The sequence below is a fragment of the Stomoxys calcitrans genome, chromosome 2 (assembly GCF_963082655.1).
Source record: "Stomoxys calcitrans chromosome 2, idStoCalc2.1, whole genome shotgun sequence".
NCBI lineage: Eukaryota > Metazoa > Arthropoda > Insecta > Diptera > Muscidae > Stomoxys > Stomoxys calcitrans.
This window is the reverse complement of record NC_081553.1, coordinates 88,152,576-88,179,192: the sequence shown is the minus strand read 5'-3', so window position 1 is coordinate 88,179,192 and position 26,617 is coordinate 88,152,576. Positions and strand designations below refer to the sequence as shown.

General features: G+C 39.0%; 1 protein-coding gene across 5 annotated transcripts in view; it reads right to left on the bottom strand.

Annotated features, from left to right (window-relative positions):
* Window positions 1-26,617, bottom strand: part of LOC106080795 (uncharacterized) — an 857,102-nt gene that overhangs the window by 211,571 nt on the left and 618,914 nt on the right. For all 5 annotated transcript variants that reach the window (XM_059361859.1, XM_059361858.1, XM_059361860.1 and 2 more), the window contains 2 exons: window positions 19,455-19,669; window positions 18,802-18,937 (listed from right to left, as the gene is read on the bottom strand). In XM_059361859.1, coding sequence (XP_059217842.1) covers window positions 18,802-18,937; window positions 19,455-19,669 — 351 coding nt within the window. The remainder of the gene's footprint in view (window positions 1-18,801; window positions 18,938-19,454; window positions 19,670-26,617) is intronic.

Below are 26,617 nucleotides of genomic sequence, written 5' to 3'. Positions count from 1 at the left end.
ATTTTGTAAGGGTCCTAACCATTGTTGACATTTTTGGTAAATTCCTAACAAAATTGATAGGTTTTTATTCTCTTGGTAGGCTGACCTCAATTTTTGGTAGGTTTTTCCAATATATAAATACAAAATAAATTTCTAAAAAAATAGCCGAGAATAACTGAAATTATTTCACTTCCGATTATGTGTATTTTTTTGAGAGTGCGGAATAAAACAACGGGTGTCAAGGGGCTCAATACTGTTACAAGAGGTCTCACTGTTTCAAGTTTTAGAGAAAAAGTGCGCAAGTTCAGATATTGACTGCAACCGGAATGATTTTCAAGGGATCTGTTCTAAACCCGTTTTTATTAAACGGGTTTTCTGCGGTCAATGTCTTCAATCGGAAAGTAGGGATATTTGATCAGATCTGGTTCATATTCGGATGCTGAGGGGTCCACGCAACTCAGTGTTATGGCAAAAATGTGTGGCAACTGTTTATTAACGGGCTCAATTCTTTAAATCGGGAGTTCGCTTTATTTAAACTCGGCACAGGTGTTCATTGAAATCGCGTCAAAAAACCTATTTTTCTAAATTAAGAAATCATATCGGGAGATTGGTATAAAGAGTGATGTATTATGATAAAGGGTGCTGTACGATACATCACCCTTTATACGGTTCGACCCTTACAATAAAGAACAATCTTTGAACCATGCGTATAATTTTTATAGGTTGTAGAACATTTGGTAGGTTTTGACCAGGTTTGGTAAGATTTTTCTTAAATTTTGGTAGGAATAAATTTCTTTGAGTGTCAACACTGGTCCTAACCACTGATAATAACACTTAAACCATATTTTCACTAGTGCGCAAATCCACCTGATTTGAGTTAATCTCCAAAACTTGAGATTAAGTGATTTGTATTTGTCAACAGAGACGTTTTAACAGCATTTTTATTGTGTTCAGCATATGGATTGTGGTCAGTAACGTTTTTTGTTAAAATTCTCCCACAAAATTTCATAATTTCAAGAAGAAACTGACAGATGTTGGGAAAAAGGGATGCCCAAAACTACCGATAATAACCGGTATTCAATATAAACGCAGTGTTGCATTTGAATTTCTGAGTGCGCATGGAAAACCTCGTTGCAAAACACAAACTTTCCGAAATATCGTCGCAAATCTAGATTTGCTCCAAATATATACAAGATATAGGGCTCGAAATATCCAAATCTGAACCGGATTTGATGATATTTAGCAAAGGCTTCTTAAGGATACTAAAATGTCCTTAAAAGTAATTGTCGGGTGGAACATATGTATAGGAAGAATGAATAAAAAATGCTATCTTCTCTTTGATTACAAAAACCAGTAAGGAAAGACAAAAGTCGGGTCCACCGACCCTACAAATATAAATTCGGGTAATAGATGTATGTATTGGGATGCCCAAAAAGTAATTGCGGATTTTTTAAAAGAAAGTTAATGCATTTTTAATAAAACTCAGAATGAACTTTAATCAAATATACTTTTTTTACACCTTTTTTCTAAAGCAAGCTAAAAGTAACAGCTGAAAACTGACAGAAGAAAGAATGCAATTACAGAGTCACAAGCTGTGAAAAAATTTGTCAAAGCCGACTATCTGAAAAATCCGCAATTACTTTTTGGGCAACCCAATATATGAGAGCTATATCTAAAACTGAACCGATATATTTCGAACAGATCGTTTGAAAATTGTTTTCACTACGGCTACATAAGTGAAAATCCAATGATAATATATATGGGAGCTATTGTATATCCAAATCTGAACCGATAATGATGAAAATCCAACAGATATGTTAAAATTAGTAACAAAACAAGCCTTTAGTCTTAGCCAAATTCGTCACGGAGACTTGATCGATGCCAACCACAAGGAGAGTTCCTTCCTCTTTCTCCTTCCAGTGGAAGACCTGCCACTTCTCTAAGACCAAACCTTGGTTTTGCTTGCCCAAGAATCCCAACATGCGTCGCAAATTTACTGCCCTATCCCTTGACGAAAACCGTTGCCTTTGTGAGCTGGAGGATGTCCATCTTTCTCACCAGGTCAAGCTTTGCTCCCTCCCAGGGAGCGTGGATACGCTCAGCTCATCTCTGTTGTGCCTCCTTGTCACTCTGGCGTAAGAGAGCGGCTCCTTACCATTCTCAGCGACCATCTTCCCTTTTCGTGATGGCTGTGGCCTCCCTTGGTTTTCTCAGAGTACTTGAAAGCGGGGAGCTCTTTTTCTTCTTCAGCATTTTAGCAGTATTATGCTCTTCGAGAGATCTGATTCTTTTTCCAGATTCCGTAGAAATGCTTGGAATGTCAGTTCTATCCCTTCCAGGACCCTGCACTTTCGCCCGATTACGCTGCCGGTACATACTCCTCTGTCTCCTTCGTCGTGCACCGGATCGCTTTCTCGGCCTGCTTGTGAGCTTAGCAAAGCCATCGTTCACTTCTGCCGTCATCCCGATGCCCTCATCTCTCGATTCGGCTGCAATGACTGTTTCATTGACACCGTCGCTGTCTGAATCCGCGTCAGAAACACCACCTTTACTTAAAGGCTGGGGACGGACTGTGCATCACTCTGGTTTATCCGTCTCTTCCTCATTAATATCTATGACGACTAGTTGTGCGCTTGAAGCATTACTCTCGACTACAGGTAACAAAACAATATGCAAACAATTTTGTGCAGATAGGTTGAAAATTATAGTTACTACAGCCATTACAGTGCAAATCGGGCGATGCATGTATATGTGAGCTATATCTAAATGTTAACCGATTTTGGTGAAATCTTGCAGATATGTTAAAATCAGTAACAAAACAATCCGTGACAAATTTTGTGCAGATCGGTCGAAAATTGTAGTTACTACGGCCATTACATTGCAAATAGGGCGATACATATATATGTGAGCTACATCTTAATCTGAACCGATTTTGATGAAATGTTACAGACATGTTAAAATGGATAACAAAACAATCCGTGCCAAATTTTGTGCAGATCGGTTGAAAATGTAGTTACTATGGTCATTAAAATGCGACACATATATATCGGGTCTATATCTAAATGTGAATCGATTTTTGCCAAAATCATTAGCATTCGTCCTTAAGCCAAAAAAGTGACATCTACCAAATTAGGTGATGATTGGACAACAAATACGACCAGTACCTTAATTACATGGACTCACAGACGAACATGGCTAAATTGAAGCAGAAAATGACTCTGAATCGTTATTCTTATCAGTGGGTCCAGTTCTTTTTCTTCTTCTTATCATTGCAAACAGGAGGCCACCGTAGCGCAGAGGTTAGCATGCCCGCCTATGATGCTGAACGCCTGGGTTCGAATCCTGGCGAGATCACCAGAAAAAAACTTTCAACGGTGGTTTTCCCCTCCTAGTCCTGACAACATTTGTGAGGTACTACGCCATGTAAAACTTCTCTCCAAAGAGGTGTCGCACTGCGACACGCCGTTCAGACTCGGCTATAAAAAGGAGGCCCCGTATCATTGTGCTTAAAACTTGAATCGGACTTCACTCATTGATATGTGAGAAGTTTGCACCTGTTCCTTAGTGGAATGTTTATGGGCAAAAATTGCAATTTTACCGTTGCAAACAAATACACAAACTTATAATACCCTGTACCTGTACCCTGTTGTTGCGCAGAATTATGGTAATGTCTCAATCATAAATTTTTAATATGAATTCGCTCGAAGGGTTAAGGAACATTTAAGTTTGGATGTTAGATGTACCCCTTTCTTAAAAGACTTTATTTGAGACCGATATTCTCATAGGGATTTTGGGAGTGGGAAGGCTCCCAGGATGGTGGCTGGTGGGTTTAAGAGGTTGTATGGACTCCCAGAAACGTAGTCCACAAAGTGGGAATGAATTTCGTGCTCTACTCCTAAATACCCATTTCATTTGTGCCCAATATTGCCATGACCGGCCAATATTTATGTCCGATTTAGGGGTGTTTTCGGGGGTGAGGTGGTCCGCCAGATACTTAGCATCGTGCTCTACTCTCAAATACCACTTACTTAAACCCCATATTGTCATTGGTTTAAGGGTAGTTTATGTGATGAGGCGTCTACCAAACACTTGGGTCCTAAAATTGGCTTTCAAATGGTCGGTAAATTTTTAGTCTTTTGGAGTTGTTTTGGGGAAGGGGCGGTGCCCTAAATACATGGTCACACATTTGGATATCCGATGGTCAGTAAATAATTGCTGTTTTGGAGAACCCCCCCCCCCCCCACAAAATTGGTCCTGAAAGTGGGTATCAATTTCGTGTTCTACTCCCCATTCTTTTAAGCCCCACATTGTCATAGTCAGTAAATTTGTACTTTTTGGAGTATGCTTTGGGGAAGGGGTGGTGCCCCAAATAAATGGTTTCAAATTTGGATATCATATTCGTATTCAATTCAGTAAATATGTCCGCTTAAGGTGTGTTTGGGGAGTGAGGTGGTCCCCGAAACACTTAGCCCAGAAAATATGTCAGCATCGTGTTGTACTCTTAAATATCATTAATTGAACCCCATATTGTCATTCTAATCTCAAATTCCTTTCATTTCCCTCATAGGTAAGGTCAGCAAATATATTCCGTTTGGGGTATGGGTCCAAAAAACTATCAATATCAAGCTACACTCTCTTAAAGTCCCAATTTGTCATGGTGAGCAAATAGTGGGACGTTCCCTAGACAGTTGGTACAGAAAGTTGACATCACATTCGTCGTCTACTCCCAAATACCTTTTATTCGAGCCCCATATTTCCATAGTACACATGCCCGGTTTGGGGGATGAGTCTGCCCCTCTGTGACTTGCCCTAAATATACATATCAGATTCGTGTTCTACTTTAAAATAACTCTTATTTGAGCCCCATATAGCAATGGTCAGCAAATACGTCCTATTTGGATGGTGTTGGATGGTGTTGGATGGTGTTGGATGGTGGTGTTGTTTGGGGGTGGGGTCGCCCCATAGACATTTTTACCGAATATTGATATCAGATTGGTGCTTTACTTCCAAGACCTTTCATTTAAGCTCCATATTGCTAGGGTTCTGAATTTGTCCTTTTTGGGGGTGTTTTTGGTAGGGGGTAGTGGTCTCCCAAACACTTGATCCCACATTTAAATGGGCCTCTACCAGGTGGATTTATTAGCAGAATTCGCTCAAATTTGGAACAGTGAGTTGTTTCAAGACTCCCAACATTTGTCTTCTAATATGGTCCAGATCGGACTATATTTAGATAGAGCTACCATAGAGACCGATCTTTAGCTTTAGGGTCAAAAGATTAAAGAAGGCGCATTTATTCTCCGATTTAGATGAAATTTGAAACAGTGATTTGCCCTAGGGGCCTCGATATCCGACCCGAATGTGATATATATCGGACCATATTTAAAAATAGCTGCCATATAGACCGATATGCCGATTTAGGGTTTTAAGCCTTTAACAGGCTCATTTTATACCGGACTTCGCAAAAGCTCAGAACAATGAGTTTTATGAGGTCCATTGACATCCGAACCATATATGTTCCAGATCGGATCTTATTTGGATGTAGCTGCCATGTAGACCGATCTGTTGATTTTGGGTCTTGGGCCTTTAACTGGCGCATTTATTAGCCGACTTGGCTGAAATTTGGAGTAGTGAGTTGTTTCAAGACTCCCAACATTGTCTTTAAAATGGTCCATATCGGGCAATATTTAGATGTAGCTGCCATAGAGTCCGATCTTCAGCTTTAGGGTCTAAAAATCATAAAAGACGCATTTATTCTCCGATTTTGCAAACATTTGAAACAGTAATTTGCTCTAGGGACCTCGACATCCGACTCGAATATCTTGTATATCGGACCAAATTTACAAGTAGCTGCCGTATAGACCGATATAGGGTTTTACGCCTATAACAAGCGCATTTATTACCCGATATTGCTGAAACTCAGAACAGTGAGTTTTATTAGGCCCGTCGATATCCGTTTCAAAAATGGTCAAGATCGGAACATATTCGGATATGGCTGTCATATAGACCGATTCAACGATTTTCGGTCTTAGGACTATAATTGGCGCATTTGTAAACCTACTTCGCTGAAATTTGGAACAGTGAGTTGTATTAAGACTCTCAACATCTGGCAGCAATACCCAATATTTGGATATAGCTGCGATTGTGCTGAAATTTTAAACATTGAGCTGCTTTCAGACTCCCGACATCCAAACCAATTGTGGACCATATTTAGATATAGCTGTCATATAGATCGATCATCCGAATTAGGGCTTAATCACATGAACGTCGCACTTATTACCCGATTTCGCAGAAATTTCGAATTGTTACTTGTATGGAGCATTTCGGCACCTGAACCAAATATATCTTAATCATAAGAAAATCCATGGCACGGCCGAATTTAATGCCTTTTTACATATTTTGTTTGGTACACTCTACTCTATACCAAATCAAAGTATTGAAACTGTAGTGCCACCTTACTGTTCATGCTAAGGCCAACTTTACTCATCTCATCGAAAACTTGTGTTTGAACGCCATTTGCTTACCTTTCATCATCCAGGCGCAACGTTTTCTATGTGGGTGAGTGTTTTTTTTTTTTATTTTGCACCAAAGTCACTTTCTTCTTTACACCCCATTCATGTCAGCTTTCAAAGGGTATTGTATCTGAAGATGACAGAGCAAACACCTTTGGCGTTTTATGCGTTTCCCTTCTTCTGCAGTAGTCTAACATTGAGCAGGATCTAGAATTCCCAAGCTAACTCACTTACTCGTCCAAACACCCACCCACACACCTACCCACCGACCCTCATCTGTTTCCCTTGTAAAGTTCCTTAGCTAAGTACAACGATTTTTCTTTATGCTGGACCTTTTTTTTGTAGAGACTTGCAGTACAAGAACTTATTTTTTGCTGACTAGCCTTTGTTGAAGCTGTTCTTTTCTAATGTCGTTTTTTTATTTTGCCACCTCTTTTGATTTTTTGTTGTTGTTGCTTTCTGTGGCCCTGTCATTATTGTCGTTGGCGGGTATTTTGTGCATATATATATATAGAATGAAACCATTATTATAAGTAAAAATTTGTAAAGCTTCCTATCACAGTAGGTACTGTGGTGGGAACAGATTGCCTAATGAAGGATAATTGGCAATGGGCCCTTGATAAAAGGCATTCGACTTCCCGGATTCCAAGTCAACAACAACTTGCCCTAGACACCCTACTGGAACTAAAAGGCAGTTTGCCACTACTAGTAAATTTTCCATGAACATTCCATTAAGGGAAAGGGGATACTTCTCTCATATCAATGAGTGCAGTTCGATTAATTTTAAAGCTCTATGATAAGGGGCCACATTTTTTATATCGAGTCCGAACGGCAAGCCGCATAGCGAAAACACTTGATAGAGAAGTTTTAACAATGCAGGGCACCGCCTTTAACAGACGCATTAATTACCCGATATTGCTGAAACTCAGAACAGTGAGTTTTATTAGGCCCGTCGATATCCGTACCAAAAATGGCCAAGATCGGAACATATTCGGATATGGCTGTCATATAGACCGATTCAATGATTTTGGGTCTTAGGCCTATAACTGGCGCATTTGTTACCCGACTTCGCTGAAATTTGTTATCATTTTAAAGACAGGAGTCTTGATACAGCAGAAGATGAAGACCTAGATAAGGATATAACAATACTTGAGGTTAAAGATGCTCTGGCAAAAGCGAAGTTGAATAAAGCACCCGGAGAGGATCGTATAACATACGAATTTTATAAATTCGCTACAGAGAACTTTTTAGAAGAAATAACCAACTCCTGCAATGTGATCTATGACAAAGGTAAACTTGACCCATCGTTTTTCAAAAGCATTATTTGTCCAATTCACAAAAAGGGAGATATGTCACAGCCAGGAAATTACAGAGGCGTATCCTTCATGAATTGCCTACCGAAGATAATGATGGGAATAATTACAGAGCGATTAACACGATGGGCTGAAAAAAATGGAAAACTTAACGAATACCAAGCAGGTTTTCGGAAAAACTATTCCACGTCAGATAACATCGTTTCATTATCCTCAATTATCCACTTGAACTGGGACAAAAACAAAAACACATATGCATTTTTCGTTGATTTTAGAGCTGTTTTCGAAAGGATATCACGAAAGGCAATGATATATAAGCTACATAGCATTGGTGTATCATCGAAGATGGTAAAATTTATTGAAAATGTGTATGAAAAGACTAATTTCGCAGTATGGACAGGAGAGGAGCTTTCGCATGATTTTTGTACTAATATAGGTGTCAAATAAGGTTGTCTCTTTTCACTACTTTTATTTGCACTTTACTTAAATGACCTGAATGACTTCATTGGCGGTGGAACAAACTTAGAAGGCTTGAATATTCGTCTGTTACTCTATGCGGATGATATTGTTATTTTGGCAAACAATGTAAACATATTACAACAGATGATAAATAAATTAGACTACCTGTAAACTATGGAATGTAGAGGTGAACCTGAACAAGTCCCAAATAATGATTTTTAGAAAAGGAGGAAGAATTTCAAAAAATGAAAAAGGGTTATATAAAGGCGGACAAATTATTGTCACCTCTGAATACTGCTATTTAGGCATGATTTTGACACCAAAACTTAGTTTTACCAAGCATATCCAAAAACGAAGTCAAGCGGCCAAAAATAGCATAAATTCAACATGGAAAAATTTTCTATGTAAGCTGATTGTATCAGTCACCGCGAAATGGAAACTTTTTCTTGCAGTTTGTAGAGCAATTCAAACATATGGGTCGCAGGTATGGGGGTTCTCTAATTTTGAAGAAGTGGACAAACTCTGTTTATATTTCCTCAAGAAAATACTTAAATTGCCAACATTTACACCCATTTATATTTTTATGCTCGAAACCGGTGTAGAAAATGGACACGTATATACCCTTTGTACACACCTAAAATATTTGCATCGAGCCATGTTTGAATACAACGAAGAAAGGCTTCCACATAAACTTGCAAAACGTATTCATCGGCGCCAACTCTTCTGGGCCAAGGAAATAAATGAACTTATGTTGGAAAACAATATGAAGCATCTTGACTACTAGTCAAGTCATACTTGGATTCAAAATAGTGAGCGTTTACTAAAAAACCTGCGATCAAAATACATTGATGGCTATAGGGCGAAAGCAAATGAAACGAGAAGGTTCTATGGTAAACTTGATGCATCTGTAGGTCAGTTATACCTGAACAACTGTTATACCCAAGACGAAATAACGTGGATATTTAAGGCCAGAAGCAACATGATAAAACTGAATGAAACCCGTTTCCCTCAGAACTCAAATCCTCGATGTTCAATGTGTAATACAAACGAAAATTAAAGTTTGCAACACTTTTTATGTAAATCTCCCACTTTAAGGGAATTCCGAATTCAATACTTGCAAAAGGTTTCGCTTGATGAGAATGATCTAATTTGCATTTTAAATGGTCTCAAAATAGATTGGAAATCCTTAGCAAACTTTATAAAAATCTGTGTTCAATACAGAGAACAATTGTTACACGAGTTCAACTTCTAAACTATGAAAATCTATCATAGAATTATACGATTTGAACAGTAGACTAACGGCCGTAGGCCAATGTCATAAGAAATATCAATATGCTATTCTTATTTTTTACTTTCCAACCACTGTGCGTTTGGAATTAGTAGATTTTACTTTTTGTGTACTCGCAGCTTTCTATCCTGGCAAAGGTTTTTCTTTGCTGAAGCTTAAACATAATTTCAGCTTAAAGCCCTTTTTCTTAATGCTAGTCATGTTGGCATTAAGGATAATTGTTAGTGTTTTTATTTTGCTATATTGCCATGTTGGTGAGAAGAATTTTTTCCAGCAGGGGCACATCTTAAATACCCTAATGATGCAAATTGTTCTTTAGAGTGTTGCTACTTGATTCATTTTCGTTTTTATTGTTACCTACAGGTATGTGTAAGTGTTGCGATTTGTTTTTTTTCTATGTTTGTACTAGAAAATGTTGTCAACATAGTTAATTGCTTGAGAGCTGTTTCGTTTGTTGTTATTAAACAAAGGCTAAGTGTTAAAGTAGCATAGAGAAAAAGAGGGACATAAAAGTAGAAATACGAACAGTGGAATTTCAAACTTTGTTGGGCAAAAGTGTGATATTTAACATTACGTTTTGAGCAAAAAGCATTATTGGATGTACAATAGAATAATCGTTATTCGATTATTGTTGGTGTCTTCAATCAAAAATGGATCGATCGAATAAATTAAGGCGATTTTTCGATTACTGGATTACTCAATTGCAAGTTACGATGTTTGGCAACTCTAGAGGTTCAAGAAATAAAATCGGGAGATATGTTTATATGGGAGCCATAACAGGTTATGGACCGATTCGAAACATATTTCACACATATGTTACAGGTCATAGTAGAAGTCGTTGTGCAAAATTTCTGCCAAATCGGATAAGATATGCTCCCTCTAGAGGCTCAAGATGTCTAATAGGGAGATCGGTTTATATGGGAGCTATGTGTAGCAGATTGTGAAACGATTTAGACAATACTTGGCACAAATTTTGGTGGTTACACCAAAGCACTTGCAAAATTTCAGCCAAATCGGATAAAAATGCGCCCTCTAGCGGCTTAAGAAACCAAGATCCGAGATCGGTTTATATGAGAGACATATCAATACATGAACCGATATAGCCCAGTAACAATTCCAACCGACCTACAATAATTGGAAGTATTCGCGCAAAATTTCAAACACCTAGCTTTATTCCTTCGGAAGTTGGCGTGCTCTCAACAGACGGACAGAGGGATGGGCAGACGTACGGACGAATGGACTGGCTTATATAATTTATACTTTATTGGGTCTCAGATCAATATTTCGATCTGTTACAAACGAAACGACAAAATTAGAAACTCCCATCCTATGGTGGGGGGTATAGCAAATAGAGATACAACATAAAAGACCGTAAAAACGATAGAAAGTGAAAAAAAAAACGCATAAGACAAAAAAGTAGGGAACCAAGCAAACCAAGACTCAACTGTAGCCGTTGAGTGAAGCAGACGTGTTTTTATTTCGCTCCTCAAAGAAAAAATAAATATATATCCGTATCTCGGAACAGGTACTAGCTATTACGAAAAAAATTTACAGCCTTTTGGAGTAGGCCAGAAATGGATTCCAAAGTCCCAACTTCTGCGGTGGTGGCGTCAGACCGTAGCGTGTTGTCCTCCCCTCCTATAGGTGTGGGTGCCTTGGCACCTGTAGTCGTGAATAATGCTTCAAGCGCACAACTAGTCGTCAGACTAATTAATGAGGAAGAGACGGATAAACCAGAGGGATGCACAGTTCGTCCCCAGCCTTTTAGTAAAGGTGGTGTTTCTGACTCGGATTCAGACAGCGATTGTGTCAATGCAACAATCATCGCAGCCGAATCGAAAGATGAGGGCATCGGGATGACAGCAGAAGTGAGCGATGGCTTTGCTAAGCTCACAAGCAGACTGAGAAAACGATCCGGTGCACGACAAAGGAGACAGAGGAGTATGTACCGACAGCGTTATCGGGCGAAAGTGCAGGATGCTGGAAGCACTTCTACGGAAGGTGGAAAAAGAATCAGATCTCCCGAAGAGCATAACACTGCTAAAATACTGAAGAAGAAAAAGAGCTCCCCGCTTTCAAGTACTCTGGGAAAACCAAGCCAGCCATCCCGCAATAGAGACTCCAGACAGTGTCCTGCGCAGGTAGACAAAGTTGGAACAGAAACGAAGGAAGCGCGCATGGCCCCAGAGTCTTCATGGACTGTAACTTCCAAAAGGAGACCACAGCCATCACGGAAGTGGAAGATGGTCGCTGAGAATGGTAAGGAGCCGCCCTCTTATGCCAGAGTGGCAAGGAAGCACAACAGAGATGAGCTGACTTATGCAGTCATCAATATCGGCTGTGCATCCGGTAGGATTCCACCACATCATCGGTCCCAAGTGGAGGATTTGATTAACGATCAGATTTTTGAGCATGTGTGGAACTCTGTAGAGGGTCCACCAATGCATCGGCGGAATGTATTGATAGCGTCAAACAGCTCGTCAGAGGTATTCACGCTCCCTGGGAGGGACCTGGTGAGAAAGATGGACATCCCCCAGCTCACAAAGGCTACGGTCTTCATCAAGGGATGGGGCTGTAAATTTGCGACGAAACGCATGTTGGGATTCTTGGGTAAGCAAAACGAAGGTTTGATCGCAGAGATGCATTTTAGTTCATATTTCTAGAAAATAGGAAAAAGTAAAAGGTTGATTAATTCGACCGGGCCAACTCTTATATATCCTCAACCAAGGATCCCACTTGTCATTTGCCAAATAATAGATACGAATTTCTAACCTTTCTAATGCTTTCCAAACAACCATGAGTCTAAATTAAAAGACAAGCACCAGGGGATTAAAGAAAACCGGAAGTTAATTTTGATTGGACAAAACTTCTTCAAATAATAAACCGATTCTCCCTTTCACATCCATTATCCCCATTAAAATGAAGCTAATAATGTCTAGAAGCCTTAATCATCTTTATACTATAGCTCTTCATTTAAGTGATACTGATACTGCAGACATTTAATTAATATTTAAATTGTTTTGAAGCACAAACTTTTTCACATTTCTTTAACTTAGACACTTTCGAAAATTGGCACATTTAAACCAATTAACATTGATAGTATTAAGGAAACCCGATTGCACACACCCACCTTTTCACATTCAGCACCCAATCTATTTACGTTTGATGGCTGAGAAGATTTTTGGAAAGTTCACTTTTGCCCAATTCCATATTGAAAGCAACAATCTAGAAAGTATTTAAATTCAATTTCCATCTCCCTCTCTATTTGTTGCACAAAATAAAACAATTAAAAGGAGTCGGATCGCAGAGAAGGTGGGCAATCACCAACCAAGGTAGAATAGCAGCAGCCAGAAACGCTGAAATCTTTTTAAATGTGTCACAAAAATTGCTTTCTAGTTTGTTTTTTTCTCTGTCGCCAAGCTCACCCTCTAGTTTTCACTTCGTACAAAGTATTTCAATTAAAAGTTTTATTTTCTGCCTAAAATGCTGCCAAGGAACACTCCAAAGCAACGTATGAACGAATGAATGAATGATCTTTGGGGCCAACCCTGCGTGTTTTGGCAAAAGGAATGTCAGTTCGAAAATATCCTCCATCTTGACTGGCTGACACACTAGGGCCCATTAAGGCTTGTAAACTATTTCGCTCCCCCCCATAGGGGAGTACTCAACGATTTGTGTGCCTGCACCAGCTGTAGGGACACTTTCCACGGTCTCAAATAGTCAAAACTACCAATAGAGTTCATAGCATGTATGTATGTCAGATTGGTGTGAACAAGGTTGCCACATAAAATGTCGATCTAGCCACTAAGGAACAGGGGCAAACTTCTCACATATCAATGAGTGCAGTCTTACTCAAGTTTAAGTTTATAGCCGATTCCGAACGGCGTGCCGCAGTGCGACACTTGTTTGGGGAGAAATTTTTACATGGCAAAGGACCTGACGATTGTTGCCAGCGTTAGGAGTTAAAAACCACAGTTGAAAATTTTTTCTGATGGTATCGCCAGGACTCGAACATAGGCGCTCACCGTCATAGGCGGACATTCTAATCTCTGCGCTATGGTGGATTCCAAGGTGCTACAAAAAAATTCACTGAATAAAGTAGTCTATTCGACAGTTGTGGTGTTGGGAATAAAACCGATCAATGTTTTCTATGAAAATCAATTTTTTTGTGAAAATCTTGCTGACAATCCAATTTGACCAAATTTTCATTGGAAAAAAGTTATGGCAATGCAATGCAATGAAAATTCTATCTTAGAATGAATTTTTACTTTTTTCGGTGAAAAATTAATTTCGATTAAAATTTCTTTGTAAACTTTATGCATACAAAGTTGAACTTCTCTATAACAAACTTCCCTATAACTAATTGTGCTCCACAACGAATAAAACTTTTTTCTATAACAAATACTTTTCTATAACGAATACTTCTCTGTCACGAATTGCTTTTAAGGTGCAAATTTAAAAGTTCACAAAAAGTGAATCTTTAAGGGCTATAGGAAAGTTTTTCAAAAAAAAAAAAAGAAAAACACATAAGATTCATAAAAATGCATGAAATCTTTATTTGGAACGACAGTACGGTCCGTATAATTTCATGTTTGAGGGTTATTTCATTCAAATGTTGACCGTGACTGCATCTCAAATGATCCATCCGCTTAGTACAATTTTGGCATATTCTTTCCAACATTTCGGCCGGTATCTCACGAATAAATGATGTCTTCCAATGCGTCAATTGAAGCGGGTTTGTCTGTTTAGATATGACATGACATGACGCTTTAACATAGCCCCACAAAAAATAGTGTAAAGACGTTAAATCGCACGATCTAGACGGAAATTAATCGGTTCCGAACGTGAAATAAAATCTTCACCGAACTCGCCTCTCAACAAGTCCATTGTAACGCGTGCTATGTGGCTGTGACAACGTCTTTTTGAAAACACATGTCATGCAAGTCAAGGCCTGGCATTTTGGGCAAAAAACAGGTTGGATATCATCTCACGATAGCGCTCACCAATCACAGATACGTTACGATTCTCATTTATCTTTGAAGAAGTACGGTCCAATGATGCCACCAGCCCATAAACCGCACCAAACTGTGACTTTTTCCGGATGCATTGGTAGATTTTGCAATGCTTCTAGCTGATCTTTACTCCAAAATCAACCATTATGCTTAGTTACGTACCCATTGAGACAAAAATGAGCTTCGTCGCTGAAGAAGAACGAGCGCGCGATGAACTTTCTTGGCAGAGCACGATTTTCGATAATAAAATTAAATAATTTGCAAGCGTTGTTCGTTTGTAAGACGATTCATGGTTAATTTAGAGACCAAACTGAAGATGTTTGACAGTGAAACAAAACACGAAACGTGCGTGAGCTGTGTAAACCAGTGTTGCCATTGAGATAAGAGCTAAAAAATCACCCTTTACAAATGAATCCCTCTATAATGATTTTTTAGCAAACTTTTTTTTATAGAAGTTCACACAACAAAAAAAGGTGGAACAAAACAAAGTGTGGACCAAAAGGAAAAGTGCAAAATATATATGTGAAACAAGTAAAAGAGTGCTAAGTTCGGCCGGGCTAAAACACCACAGGGCCGAACCCTCCACCATGGATTCCGCTAAAATATGGTAGCTATATCTGGTTATGGTTAAATGAGTCTGGCAGTAAATGGAGATAAGACGAAAGGATGGTTTCAACTCCCAAAAAGCCTTGCACAACCGAGAAGATAAAGAAAACGGAGAAAGTTGGGAACCACAACTTTAAGACAGTCAGTAACTTTATCTACCTCGGCTCCGCCGTAACCGAAACGAATGACACCAGTTTTGAGATTAAGCGAAGAATAGTACTGGCAAACAGATGCTACTTTGGACTAAGCAAGCAGTTTAGAAACAAGGCCACCTCTCGAGAGAGTAAGATTACTCTATACAAGATACTGATATTACCGGTGCTGTTATATGGTTCTGAAGCATGCGTACTTGTGAAAGCATATGAGGTAGTGCTTGGAGTATTTGAGAGAAAGATTCTTCGTAGAATATATGGATCAGTTTGCGTTAACGGAGAATATAGGCGACGTATGAACCACGTATGAGCTGTACGACGACGATAGCATAGTTACACGCATCAAAATACAACGACTGCGTTGGCTAGGTCATGTTGTCAGAATGGACGAAGAGGCTCCAGCAAAGAAGTCTTTTGAAGGCAAACACGGTGGTACACGCAAACCGGGAAGACCAAAAGCCCGGTGGAAAGATCAATTTGTGGGAGACACCTCGAAACTTGGTGTCAGAGATTTTAGAATGAGATCGAGACGATTGCAACGCTATTCCACGTTCGGCTAGTGGAACAAATATTCTGTCATAGCCAATTAGAGTAAAGTAATATCTGGTTATAGACCGATTTCGACTGTACTTGGCGCAGTTGTTGGATGTGATAACAGATCACTAAATTTAAAATTTCAGCCAAATCGGATAAAAATCGCGGCTTTAAGTGCTCTAGAAGTCACATCGGGAGCTATATCATGTTCTTGACCGATTTGAACCGTACTTAGCACAGTTGTTGTAAGTCAAACAGAACACTATTTGCAAAATTTCAGCCAAATCCAATGAAAATTTAGGCTTCCAGGGTTTTAAGAAGTCAAATCGGGAGATCGGTTTATATGGGAGCTATATCAGGTTCTTAATCGATTTCGACCGTACTTAGCACAGTTGTTGGAAGTCAAATCAGAAAACTATATGCAAAATTTCAGCTAAATAGAATGAAAGTTAAGGCTTCCAGGGGCTCAAGAAACAAAATCGAGACAACGGTTTATATGGGAGCTAGGTCCAAATCAAAACCGATAAGGCCCATTTGGAATCTCCAACGGCCTACATCAATATTAAGTGTCTGTGCAAAATTTCCAGCGGCTAGCTTTATGCGTTCGACCGCTATTGTGATTTCGACAGACGGACGGACGGACATGGCTGGATTGACTCAGGATGTCGAGACGATCAAGAATATATATACTTTATGGGGTGGTGGATCAATATTTTAAGGTATTACAAACGGAATGACTAGATTAGTATACCCCATTCTATGGTGGTGGGTATACAAAGGAGAAATTGCAGGAGAGTCTGTCCTCGAACCCAAGATTTTGTGCGTCGCCAACTGTCCACAAAAATCCTGAGTTTTGGAGACTGCAAATCTCTTCCCAGAACTTATTTTGCGGCTATAGTTAGTTCTATCTTTCCTACGGCGTTCAATATTCAGGAAGGCCGCCACCGCTTACTCCTTAAGTTAAAGAGACGTCTCGACTTTTCGCATCACTGCGTGGAGGGCCGTTATCTCCTTCCTGTCCTTGAGGGATACATGTTGTGCCCTTAAGGTAAGCATGCATGAAGTTCTCCGGCGCCAGTCCCTCCCTTACATCCATGTCTTCATTGTTAATAATATTACGTTTTTTAATACACATAATTGCCTCTTTACATTTACGACACATTTACGAGAGCATATCCAGGCCTTTAAATTTTACCGATATCTTATATGGTTGCCCAAAAAGTAATTGCGGATTTTTCATATAGTCGGCGTTGACAAATTTTTTCACAGCTTATGACTCTGTAATTGCATTCTTTCTTCTGTCAGTTATCAGCTGTTACTTTTAACTTGCTTTAGAAAAAAAGCGTAAAAAAAGTATATTTGATTAAAGTTCATTCTAAGTTTTATTAAAAAGCATTTACTTTCTTTTAAAAATCCGCAATTACTTTTTGGGCAACCTTATATAAAAATCATTTAGTGTTTGTTTGCTTGTGTGTTCCTTATAGACTCAGAAAGGGCTGAACCGATTTTCCTGAAATTTTCACAGATGGTATACACCCCGTGGTGAAAATAGCGTACTGCACTTTTTGATATTCGAAGGGTGGGCGGACCCTTACCCTTACCCTTATTATCAGAAACTCCAAATCTCGGAGATGGGTGGTGCGATTTAAGCAAAATGTTGTGTGCTCTCTTATAGTAACCTAAAAACAAAAATTTGATATCCAAATTTTAGGTGGATACCTAGGCAGGACGCTCCACCCCAAGATCTACCAAATATATATATAGACCAATCACGACAATATGAGACTCAAATGAATGGTATTTAAGAATAGAATACGAAGCTGATACCTAAATTTGGGACCAAGAGTTTGGGGGACCATCCTTACCCCCAAAACACTTCGAAATCGGACATACGTACCGATCATGGCAATATGGGAGCAAATGAAAAGCATTTACGAGTAGAATACGAATCTGATATCAAAATGTGCGATCAAGTGTTGGGAAGGGCGCCCCCTTCCCTAAAAACACCCCCAAACAGGACTTATATACTGACCATCACAATATTGGGATCAAATAGAAGGCATTTGAGTGTAGAATATGATATCCAAATGCGGAACCAAGTGTTTTGAGGGCAACCCCTCCCCAAAAACAGCCCTCCAAAGAGCACAAATTTACGAGCATAGCTATATAGGGCTCAAACGAAAGGTCTTTGAAAACACCCCATGACTCTGATATCAATATTCGGGAAAAAGTTTCTACAGGGCCAACACACCCAATAACACCACCCAAATAGGATGTATTTGCTGACCATTGCAATATGGGGCTCGAATAAGAGGTAATTTAGAGTAGAATACGAAGCTGAAATATATTTTCAGAGAAAAACACTGAATGGCCGCCCCATCCCCCAAACCGGACATGATTGCCGCCTATGCAAATATAGAGCGCAAATGAAAGGTATTTTGGAGTAGACCACGAATCTGATATCAACATTCGGGACCAACTGTCTAGGGGACGTCCCACCCCTATAACAACCACCAAATAGGACGTATTTGCTCGTCATGAAAAATTGGGTCTTAAAGAGAGTGGAGGTCGATATTGACAGTTTTTAGGGCCCATACCTCAAACCGGACTTATTTGCTGACTTTTGCAACAAGGGGTTGGGATTAGAAAACGCTTTTGATACTAAATTTTGAGGCCAATGGCAATATGGGGTTCATATAAATGATATTTGAAAGTAGAGCACGATGCTGATATATTTTCAGGTCTAAGTGTTTGGGGCACCACCCCAAACAAAAGACATATAACCTTCTCAGTGGCAACATTGGCTTTTCCAATTACACATACATATATCCTGTTCCTCCATCAAGTAAGGGTCTTTAGACCAACAATAGTATAAAAAAAACCAAAGTAGACAAAAACGACATCAAAGTTTTCCATTGTATATTTAGCTGGCTGGAGGGCAAAACTTACCGACAACTTGCATCTGAGCATATGCTGTGGCTGTTGAAAATAATGGAGCATCGGCAGTAACTTCACAGGAAAAATTTCCAGATAAACCAAAGTTCACATTGCGTATAACAACTTGAGTGGCATTCGAAACGCTTTCCTGCAAAAAAAAGAAGGAAGAAAGTGGAAAGAAAAAAAATGAAATGAGAAAAATGTCATGAAATAGGATTTTTTTTAAGTTTTATTTTCACAAAATAAAACAAGGCAGGTGTTAACTTCTTTTTACATGGCAATAATGCATGGGGACATAGGTTAAGTAAGCAATTGGAAAGGTTTGTAGTTTGTATAGAAATGCGTTATGTTGAAGTGTTTACGACGCTGCTCCCAATTCATCTCCTTATAAATTTTTTGAATCTACCATATGGGTTTTTAAATATTTATCTTATTTTAATATCTGTATTGTATTCAATAAATTATAAAGACTTAAGCCTTTGAAAATCGCCTCTTTGTTAATCGAATTTAATCCGTTGACATCGAGCCCACATATAGCCAGGCAAAAAAATGTTTGTCCATACACATAAAAGACCCAAGGGCAATTTACAATGTAATTTTTTGCTATTTTTCCCCCTTCTTTTTCATTTTTTTTTTCTTTTTTTTTTCTTTTCTCTTTTACTTACATCAACTTTTATGCCAGGATATGGAAAAACTTTTGTATTGGGATATTCATCAGGTGTATAGCGAAAGAATTCCAATTGACCACGATAAAATTTCACAGAGTACAAAGGGGCCCCCTCCAGTGAATATTGGCAGCGTAAAGTTACCGATTGGCTGCGTCTCACGGCGGGTGGTTCGACAAACAAATTGACGTTGCTCAAAGCAGCCTGTGTAGTATCTGCAATAAAGAGAAAAAAATACAGAAAGGGATTTAGCAAAGTTCTATGCGTAAAAGTAAAGGTTAATGGATATTTTTAAAAGTTTCAACTATTTTCTCTTATTTTTTTCTTTTATTCAAATGTTTTACTCAAATAAACTGTTTTATGTGTCTAGTATGGTGTTGTTTTCTTGACACTTTTAAGCGTTTAATGAATTAGTTCTTTTTTTAGCTTGAAGGCCTTTTTGTTTTAAATCTTTCGAATTTGGAAACAAATCGCTTTCTTGTGACCATTAGTCCTTTACAAAGGTCAGTTGCTGCCTGGGATTTGAAGAGCTTGAAAGTCGGTATTTTCCCATAAGAATGGAAAAGACAGAAACTTATACTTGTAAAAAACTTGGAGAACCTGAACCATACAGGCCTATTTGTCTGCTGGATAGGCTAGGAAAATGTCTAAAATAGATTACAACCAGTAAGAAAGGGCAAAAGTCGGGCGGTGCCGACTGTATAATACCCTACACCTACTCTACAAGTATAATGTGGGAGCCATATCCAATTCTGAGCCATTTTTGTTGGACAAAAATATGTGCAAACTGTAATAACTACGGTTGACAAATGACAACATTATTGCAAATTACACAAAATGTGACAAACATATATATGGAAGCTATAACTAAAACTGAACTAATTTCCATGAAATTCACCAATAATGTCGAAAGTCATTAGAAAATCCTTCCTGCCAAATTTCAAGAAAATTGGGTAACAAATGACCATTTTATTGCAGTATTACTGCAAATCGGACGAACATATATATGGGAGCTCTATCCAAATCTGAACCGATGTCTATGAAATTCACCTGTAATGTCGGGAGTCATAGGAAAACTCTTCCTGCTAAATTTCGAGAAAATTGGTTAACAAATGACCATTTTATTGCAGTATTACTGCAAATCGGACGAACATGTATATGGGAGCTATATCCAAATCCGAACCGATTTTTTCCAATTTCAATAGGCTACGACTCTAGGCCGAAAAATACGCCCATACCAATTTTGAAGACGATCGGATGAAAATTGCGACCTGCAGTTTGTATACAAATTAACATCGACAGACAGACGGACAGACAGATAGACAGACAAGCAGACAGACAGACAGACGGACATAGCTAATTCGAATCAGAAAGTGATTCTGAGTCGATCGGTATACTTATCAATGGTTCTAGCTCTTCCTCTTGCTTTTGGGTGTTACAAACTAATTCACTAAGTTATAATATCCTGTACCACAGTAGTAGTGTAGGGTATAAAAAGAGGTTGCAGATGTAATTGGTATTGACAATACGGCTTCCGGAAAGCTAGATCAACAGTCGATGCGATCAGACTAACGTAAAGGAGACAACTGCATTATAGCAAAGTGCAAAAGAGGAAAGAACTCCTGCTATGGTCGGTTAATATGTAAGGTATAGGGGTGTTTTTGGGGGTAAGGTGGACCCTAATATATCAAATTCGTGCTCTAGTCTCAAATATCTTTCATTGGAGCCTAATATTGTCATTATTGGTTTAAACTTTCATTTGGTTTGCTTTGGAGGTGGGGCGGCCACCCCAGATATCTCACCTTAAATAAGTATACCAAATTTCTGTTTTTTAGTTATTATATACAAACTAAATTTCGCTTAAGTCGCACAACCTCATACTCAGAGATCTGGCGTGTTAGAAAAAAGTGTAAGGGGAGGGTTCGCTCATTAAAGTCTGGATGTTAGTTTGGTGGTGGATTGGAGTAACCAAACCCTCTGCTTCGAAAGTGGATAACAGATTCATACTCTACTTCGAAAAACCGTATTTGAGCTACATATTGCTATAATCGGTATATATGTGTGATTCAGGGGAAGTTTATGAGATAAGTCGTCACTGAAACACTTGGCCATAAACCAGATATCAGATTTGAGCACCTTTTTTGCCATAATCCACAAATGTGTCCAGTTTTAGGGGAGGGTGGGTTGGCCGGCTACCCACGCACTAAGCTCTGAAAAAATTTTAGCATCGTGCTCTACTGTTAAATTCCTTTTATTTGATCCGCAATTGCAATTGCCAAACACTTGACCTCAAAATTGGATATCAAATTTGTTTTCTGCTATAAAATACATATTATATGACCGGTTTGAAGGAAGTTTAGGAGGTGGACCCTGAAATAATATCATCACCTGCAAATGCTAATTAAGGAACTGGGGCAATCTTCTCAAAAATCATTCAGTGCTGTCCGATTCAATTTTAAGCTCAATTATAAGGGACCTTCTTTATATAGTCAAGTCTGAACGGCGTGCCACAGAGCAACACCTCTTTGGGAAGGAGTTTTTACATGGCAAAGTACCTCACAAATGTCGTCAGCATTAGGAGGGGATAAGCACCGCTGAAAAAATGTCTGATGTTCCTGCCAGGATTCGAACCTAAGCGTTCAGCGTCATATGCGAACATGCTAACTTCTACGTTGCGGTGGCCTCCTATCAACATCTAGAGCACAATTTTGTTTGAGCCCCATAGTGTCAAGCATTTTGAAGGTGACGATATTCAGGGGTACGGGTCTTATTCAGATCCACTCTAATTATATTTTTTTGTATTGGTTATCCACATTCAAAATTATATTTCGCAGCTACCACTTGGGATACCACATTTTTTACGATCCGCAGGTCCTCCTGTGTCTATCCCAATTTGAGGATAAAAAGTGTACTCTACTACCAAAAACCTTAAATTGCTCTTCTATTCCATCCTGATCGGCCTTCATTTATTATTTTTATTAGACACGTCCTGACACGTCCTTTCATTTCAATACAATATATTGGGTTGCCCAAAAAGTAATTGCGGATTTTTTAAAAGAAAGTAAATGCATTTTTAATAAAACTCAGAATGAACTTTATTCAAATATAATTTTTTTACACTTTTTTTCAAAAGCAAGCTAAAAGTAACAGCTGATAACTGACAGAAGAAAGAATGAAATTACAGAGCCACAAGCTGTGAAAAAATTTGTCAACGCCGACTATATGAAAAATCCGCAATTACTTTTTGGGCAACCCAATATTTTCGTACGTCCTATATGACAGTTTGGTTATGCTTTTATTGAGAGGAAAAGTCGGTCCCCTCGACGCTAAGACGCAAAGGCAATTTATTTGAGTCCTTTAATGTCGAGATCTACATGCCCGGCTGAACTGCACCAAGATACTTGAATCCTTATATCAACATAAAATTCGAACTCTACTATGTATATTTAGTGGGTGGTCCGATCCCAAACTCTGTCCCAAATGTGTATATCAGATTCGAAGTCAATTCTCAAAGAACTTTCATTTTATACCCATCTTGTGAAGATGGACATTAATGCTCGTTTTGAGGATTTTTGGGGTTGGAGAGGCCCCGAAGACACCTTGGAACAAATTCTTATAACAGATGTCTACTCAACTTCCAAACACATACCATTTGATACCCATATTGTCCCAACCGATAAATATGTCCTGTTGATGGGTTTTTGGAAGGTTGGGGGAGACTAAGACACCAAAGAATACATTTTTTTTATCAGATTTTTATTATACTTTCAAATATTTTCCATTTACTAACCATATTGTCCCTTCAGTTCAGATGTCCTGTTGGGAGGTTTTGGGGAGTGGGGAGGCCCCTCAGACACCAAGGAAAAAATTTCAATTTCAGATTTTTACTCTACTTTTAAAAACCTTTCATTTAATATACATATTGCCTAAAGGGGTAAAAGTGTCCTGTTGGGTGGTGTTTTTGGTGGTGGGGAATCCCCCGACACTTAAGGCGGCATTTTTATGCCAAGTACGTAATCAACTATTAAATACCTCTCATTTTATACCAGCATAGCCCAAAGCGGTAAAAGTGTCCTGTTGGGTGGTGTTTTTGGAGGTGGGTACCTCCCCGGATACTAGGGGTGCTATTTTTATGTCAAGTTGGCACTCTATTCTTAAACACCTTTCATTTTATATCCATATTGTCCCAATCAGTAAACATGTCCGTTCGGATGGGTTTTTGGGATGGGGCGTCCCCTCAGGATATTCGACCCCAAAGTTTTATACCAATATTGTGTTTTTGGGGACCCATAAAGTGACATACAAAATTTCGCTTAAATCGGAGAATCAATCCCCGAGATCTGGCGTTTTTTAAAATTGGGGTAAGGGGGAGGGTCCGCCCCCCCTCATATATCAAAAAATGTTGTACCCTATTTTCACCATGGGATCATTATGCACCATCTGTGAAAATGTCATGAAAACCGGTTCAGCCGGTTTTGAGTCTATACGGAACAGACAAACAAACAAACAAAGCACAACAATTTCATTTTTATTTTAATAGAAATATCAGGCTTTGAACCGACTACGTCTTAGTACAATATTTCAGCCACATCGGATAAGAATTGCACCCCCTAGAGGCTCAAGAAGTCAAGATCCGAGATCGGTGTATATGGGAGCTATATAAAATCATAGACCAATATGGCCCATTAACAATCCCAAATGACCTACTCCAATGCGAAGTATTTGTTCAAAAGTTCAAGCGCTTAGTTTTACTCCTTCGAAAGTTAGAGTGCTTTTGAATGGCAGAGAGACAGGCGAGCGGACGGGCATGGCCAGATCGACTTAAAGCGTCATGACGACCAAGAATATACATACTTTGTGGGGTATTAGACATAAGCATAGAAAGGCCCCTGGGGTGGGCCAAGCACCCCCCAGAAAGGTGTTTGAAAAAAGAATTTTTAAAAGTCAGCCAAATGTGTTTAAGGCTAAGGAAAAGAGGACGCAAAAGGACAACATTTTATTCCTGTTGAAAATTTTGTCAAAGATTCGTTGTCAACATTTTTTCTTAAACATATTTTAACAAAAATTTTTTCTATAGAAATTTTATTGGAAAAGTTAATTTCACTAGAAATTCGACAAGATGTAGTGTCCCCAAATATCTTCCACTACCTTCTCAGATGGATATTTAACGTTTGACAAATTAATTCCTCAACTGTTGTGTCCTAAAATTAATTATGCAGGTTAACATTTAAACAATCTTTTTAATAGTAAACTTTTAGGTCCTCAAAGGACACTCCTTGTCTAAAATATGAATGGATGTGTATGTAAGTCTGTTTGGACAGTAAACAACGCAACTCTATGCGTACGCAATAGGCAAAGGATCAGATAGCCTTATAAACGTTCATGTGCATATGTCATGCATTGCATTCATAACCAAATTCATGTATCTATGGGTCGGCCATGCAACTGCAATTGCTAGCTCTTGCTTGTGCGTTGGCTCAAAAGAACGAGTGTGAATGAGGGAGTGGTACATTTATAAATTGGAATGAATGCACTCGTTGGGGTGTTAATACGAAGCTACACTTAATACCACGTCATCAGTAGTAAAGACTCATGTATTATGAGTTTTTCATTTCATTCAACTGTGATGACAGTCGAAATATAAAATTAAAATTTTATTAAAGCATGTGCATTTGTTCAAAGCGCCAGTGAATGTTTGGATGTGTGTGTCTACAAACAGACCGACTGAAACAAGGATGAAAAATGCAAGCGAATACAAACTCTGTGTAGCATTCTTAACATTACTGAATGTAGATTTATTGGGGTGGATTGAAACAAAAATGTCATGCTTTGTTAATGATCCACCTAACCACACGAAGACGAAAGATATTCGTCTTATTAGTCTCTTGAGAGGTTGATAGAAACATATCGTAGGGCAAAGATTCCTGGAGATCGCCTGTCGCGGCAGCAGCATGCATATAGTACAGGCAAATCCACTGAAACAGCCCTTTATGACCTAGTCGGCTACATAGAGGGTCCACTCGCTTTCAGGGAATATACAATGGTAGCATTTAATGACATTGAAGGTGGTTTCAATAATGTAAAACCGACATCAATCATGAAGGAGTTGGAGTTTCTAGTCATCAACTCTACCGTAAGAAAGTTTATTAATAACTTATTAACTAACAGATGCATTACGGCAGGCTTGGGTTCTGTGGATCTTAAAAGACGGGTCAGCAAAGGAACACCTCAAGGATGTGTACTGTCTCCTCTACTTTGGAATATGCTAATGCTAGTTTTGCCCATGAACATTCCACTAAGGAACAGGGGCAAAATTCTTACATATCAATGAGTGCAGACCGATTGAAGTCTAAGCTCAATGATAAGGGGCTTCCTTTTTATAGCCGAGTCCGAACGGCATGCCGCAGTGCGACACTCTTTGGAGAGAAGTTTTACATGGCATAGTACCTCATAAATGTTGCCAATATTTGGTGGGGAAAATTATCACTGAACATTTTTTCTGATAGTCTCGCCAGGATTCGAACCCAGGCGTTCAGCGTCAAACGGCGACATGCTAACCTATGCACTATGGTGGCCTTTGGAATAAAGCCATTAACAATATTTTATTGTCTCTGAAAGAAAAAGGCATAAAAGTCGTAGCGTATGCTGGAAATTGCGGTTAGGGGAAAGTTTTCCAGCACTCTAAGAGATATACTTCAGAAAGCTCTACGTGCAACTGCAAAGTGAGCTACCGAAAGTAAAATTTTGCCCATGAACATTCTACTAGGGAATAGTGGCAAACTTCACACATATCTATGAGTGCAGTCCGATTCAAGTTTTTAAGCTCCGAACGGCGTGCCGCAGTGCGACACCTCTTTGAAGAGAGGTTTTACTTGGCATAGTACCTCACAAATGTTGCCAGCATTAGGAGGGGAAAACCACCACTACAAATTTTTTCTGATGGTCTCGCCAGGATTTGAACCCAGACGTTCAGCGTCATTGGTGGACATGATAGCCTCTGTGCATGCTAACCTATATTATTGTCTGTGAAAGAAGAAGGCTTAAAAGTGGTCGCGTATACTGATGACGTGGCATTTGCGGTTAGGGGAAAGTTTCCCAATACTCTAGGATATACTTCAGGTAGCTCTACGTGCAACAGGAAAGTGGTTTAGGTATCAATCCGT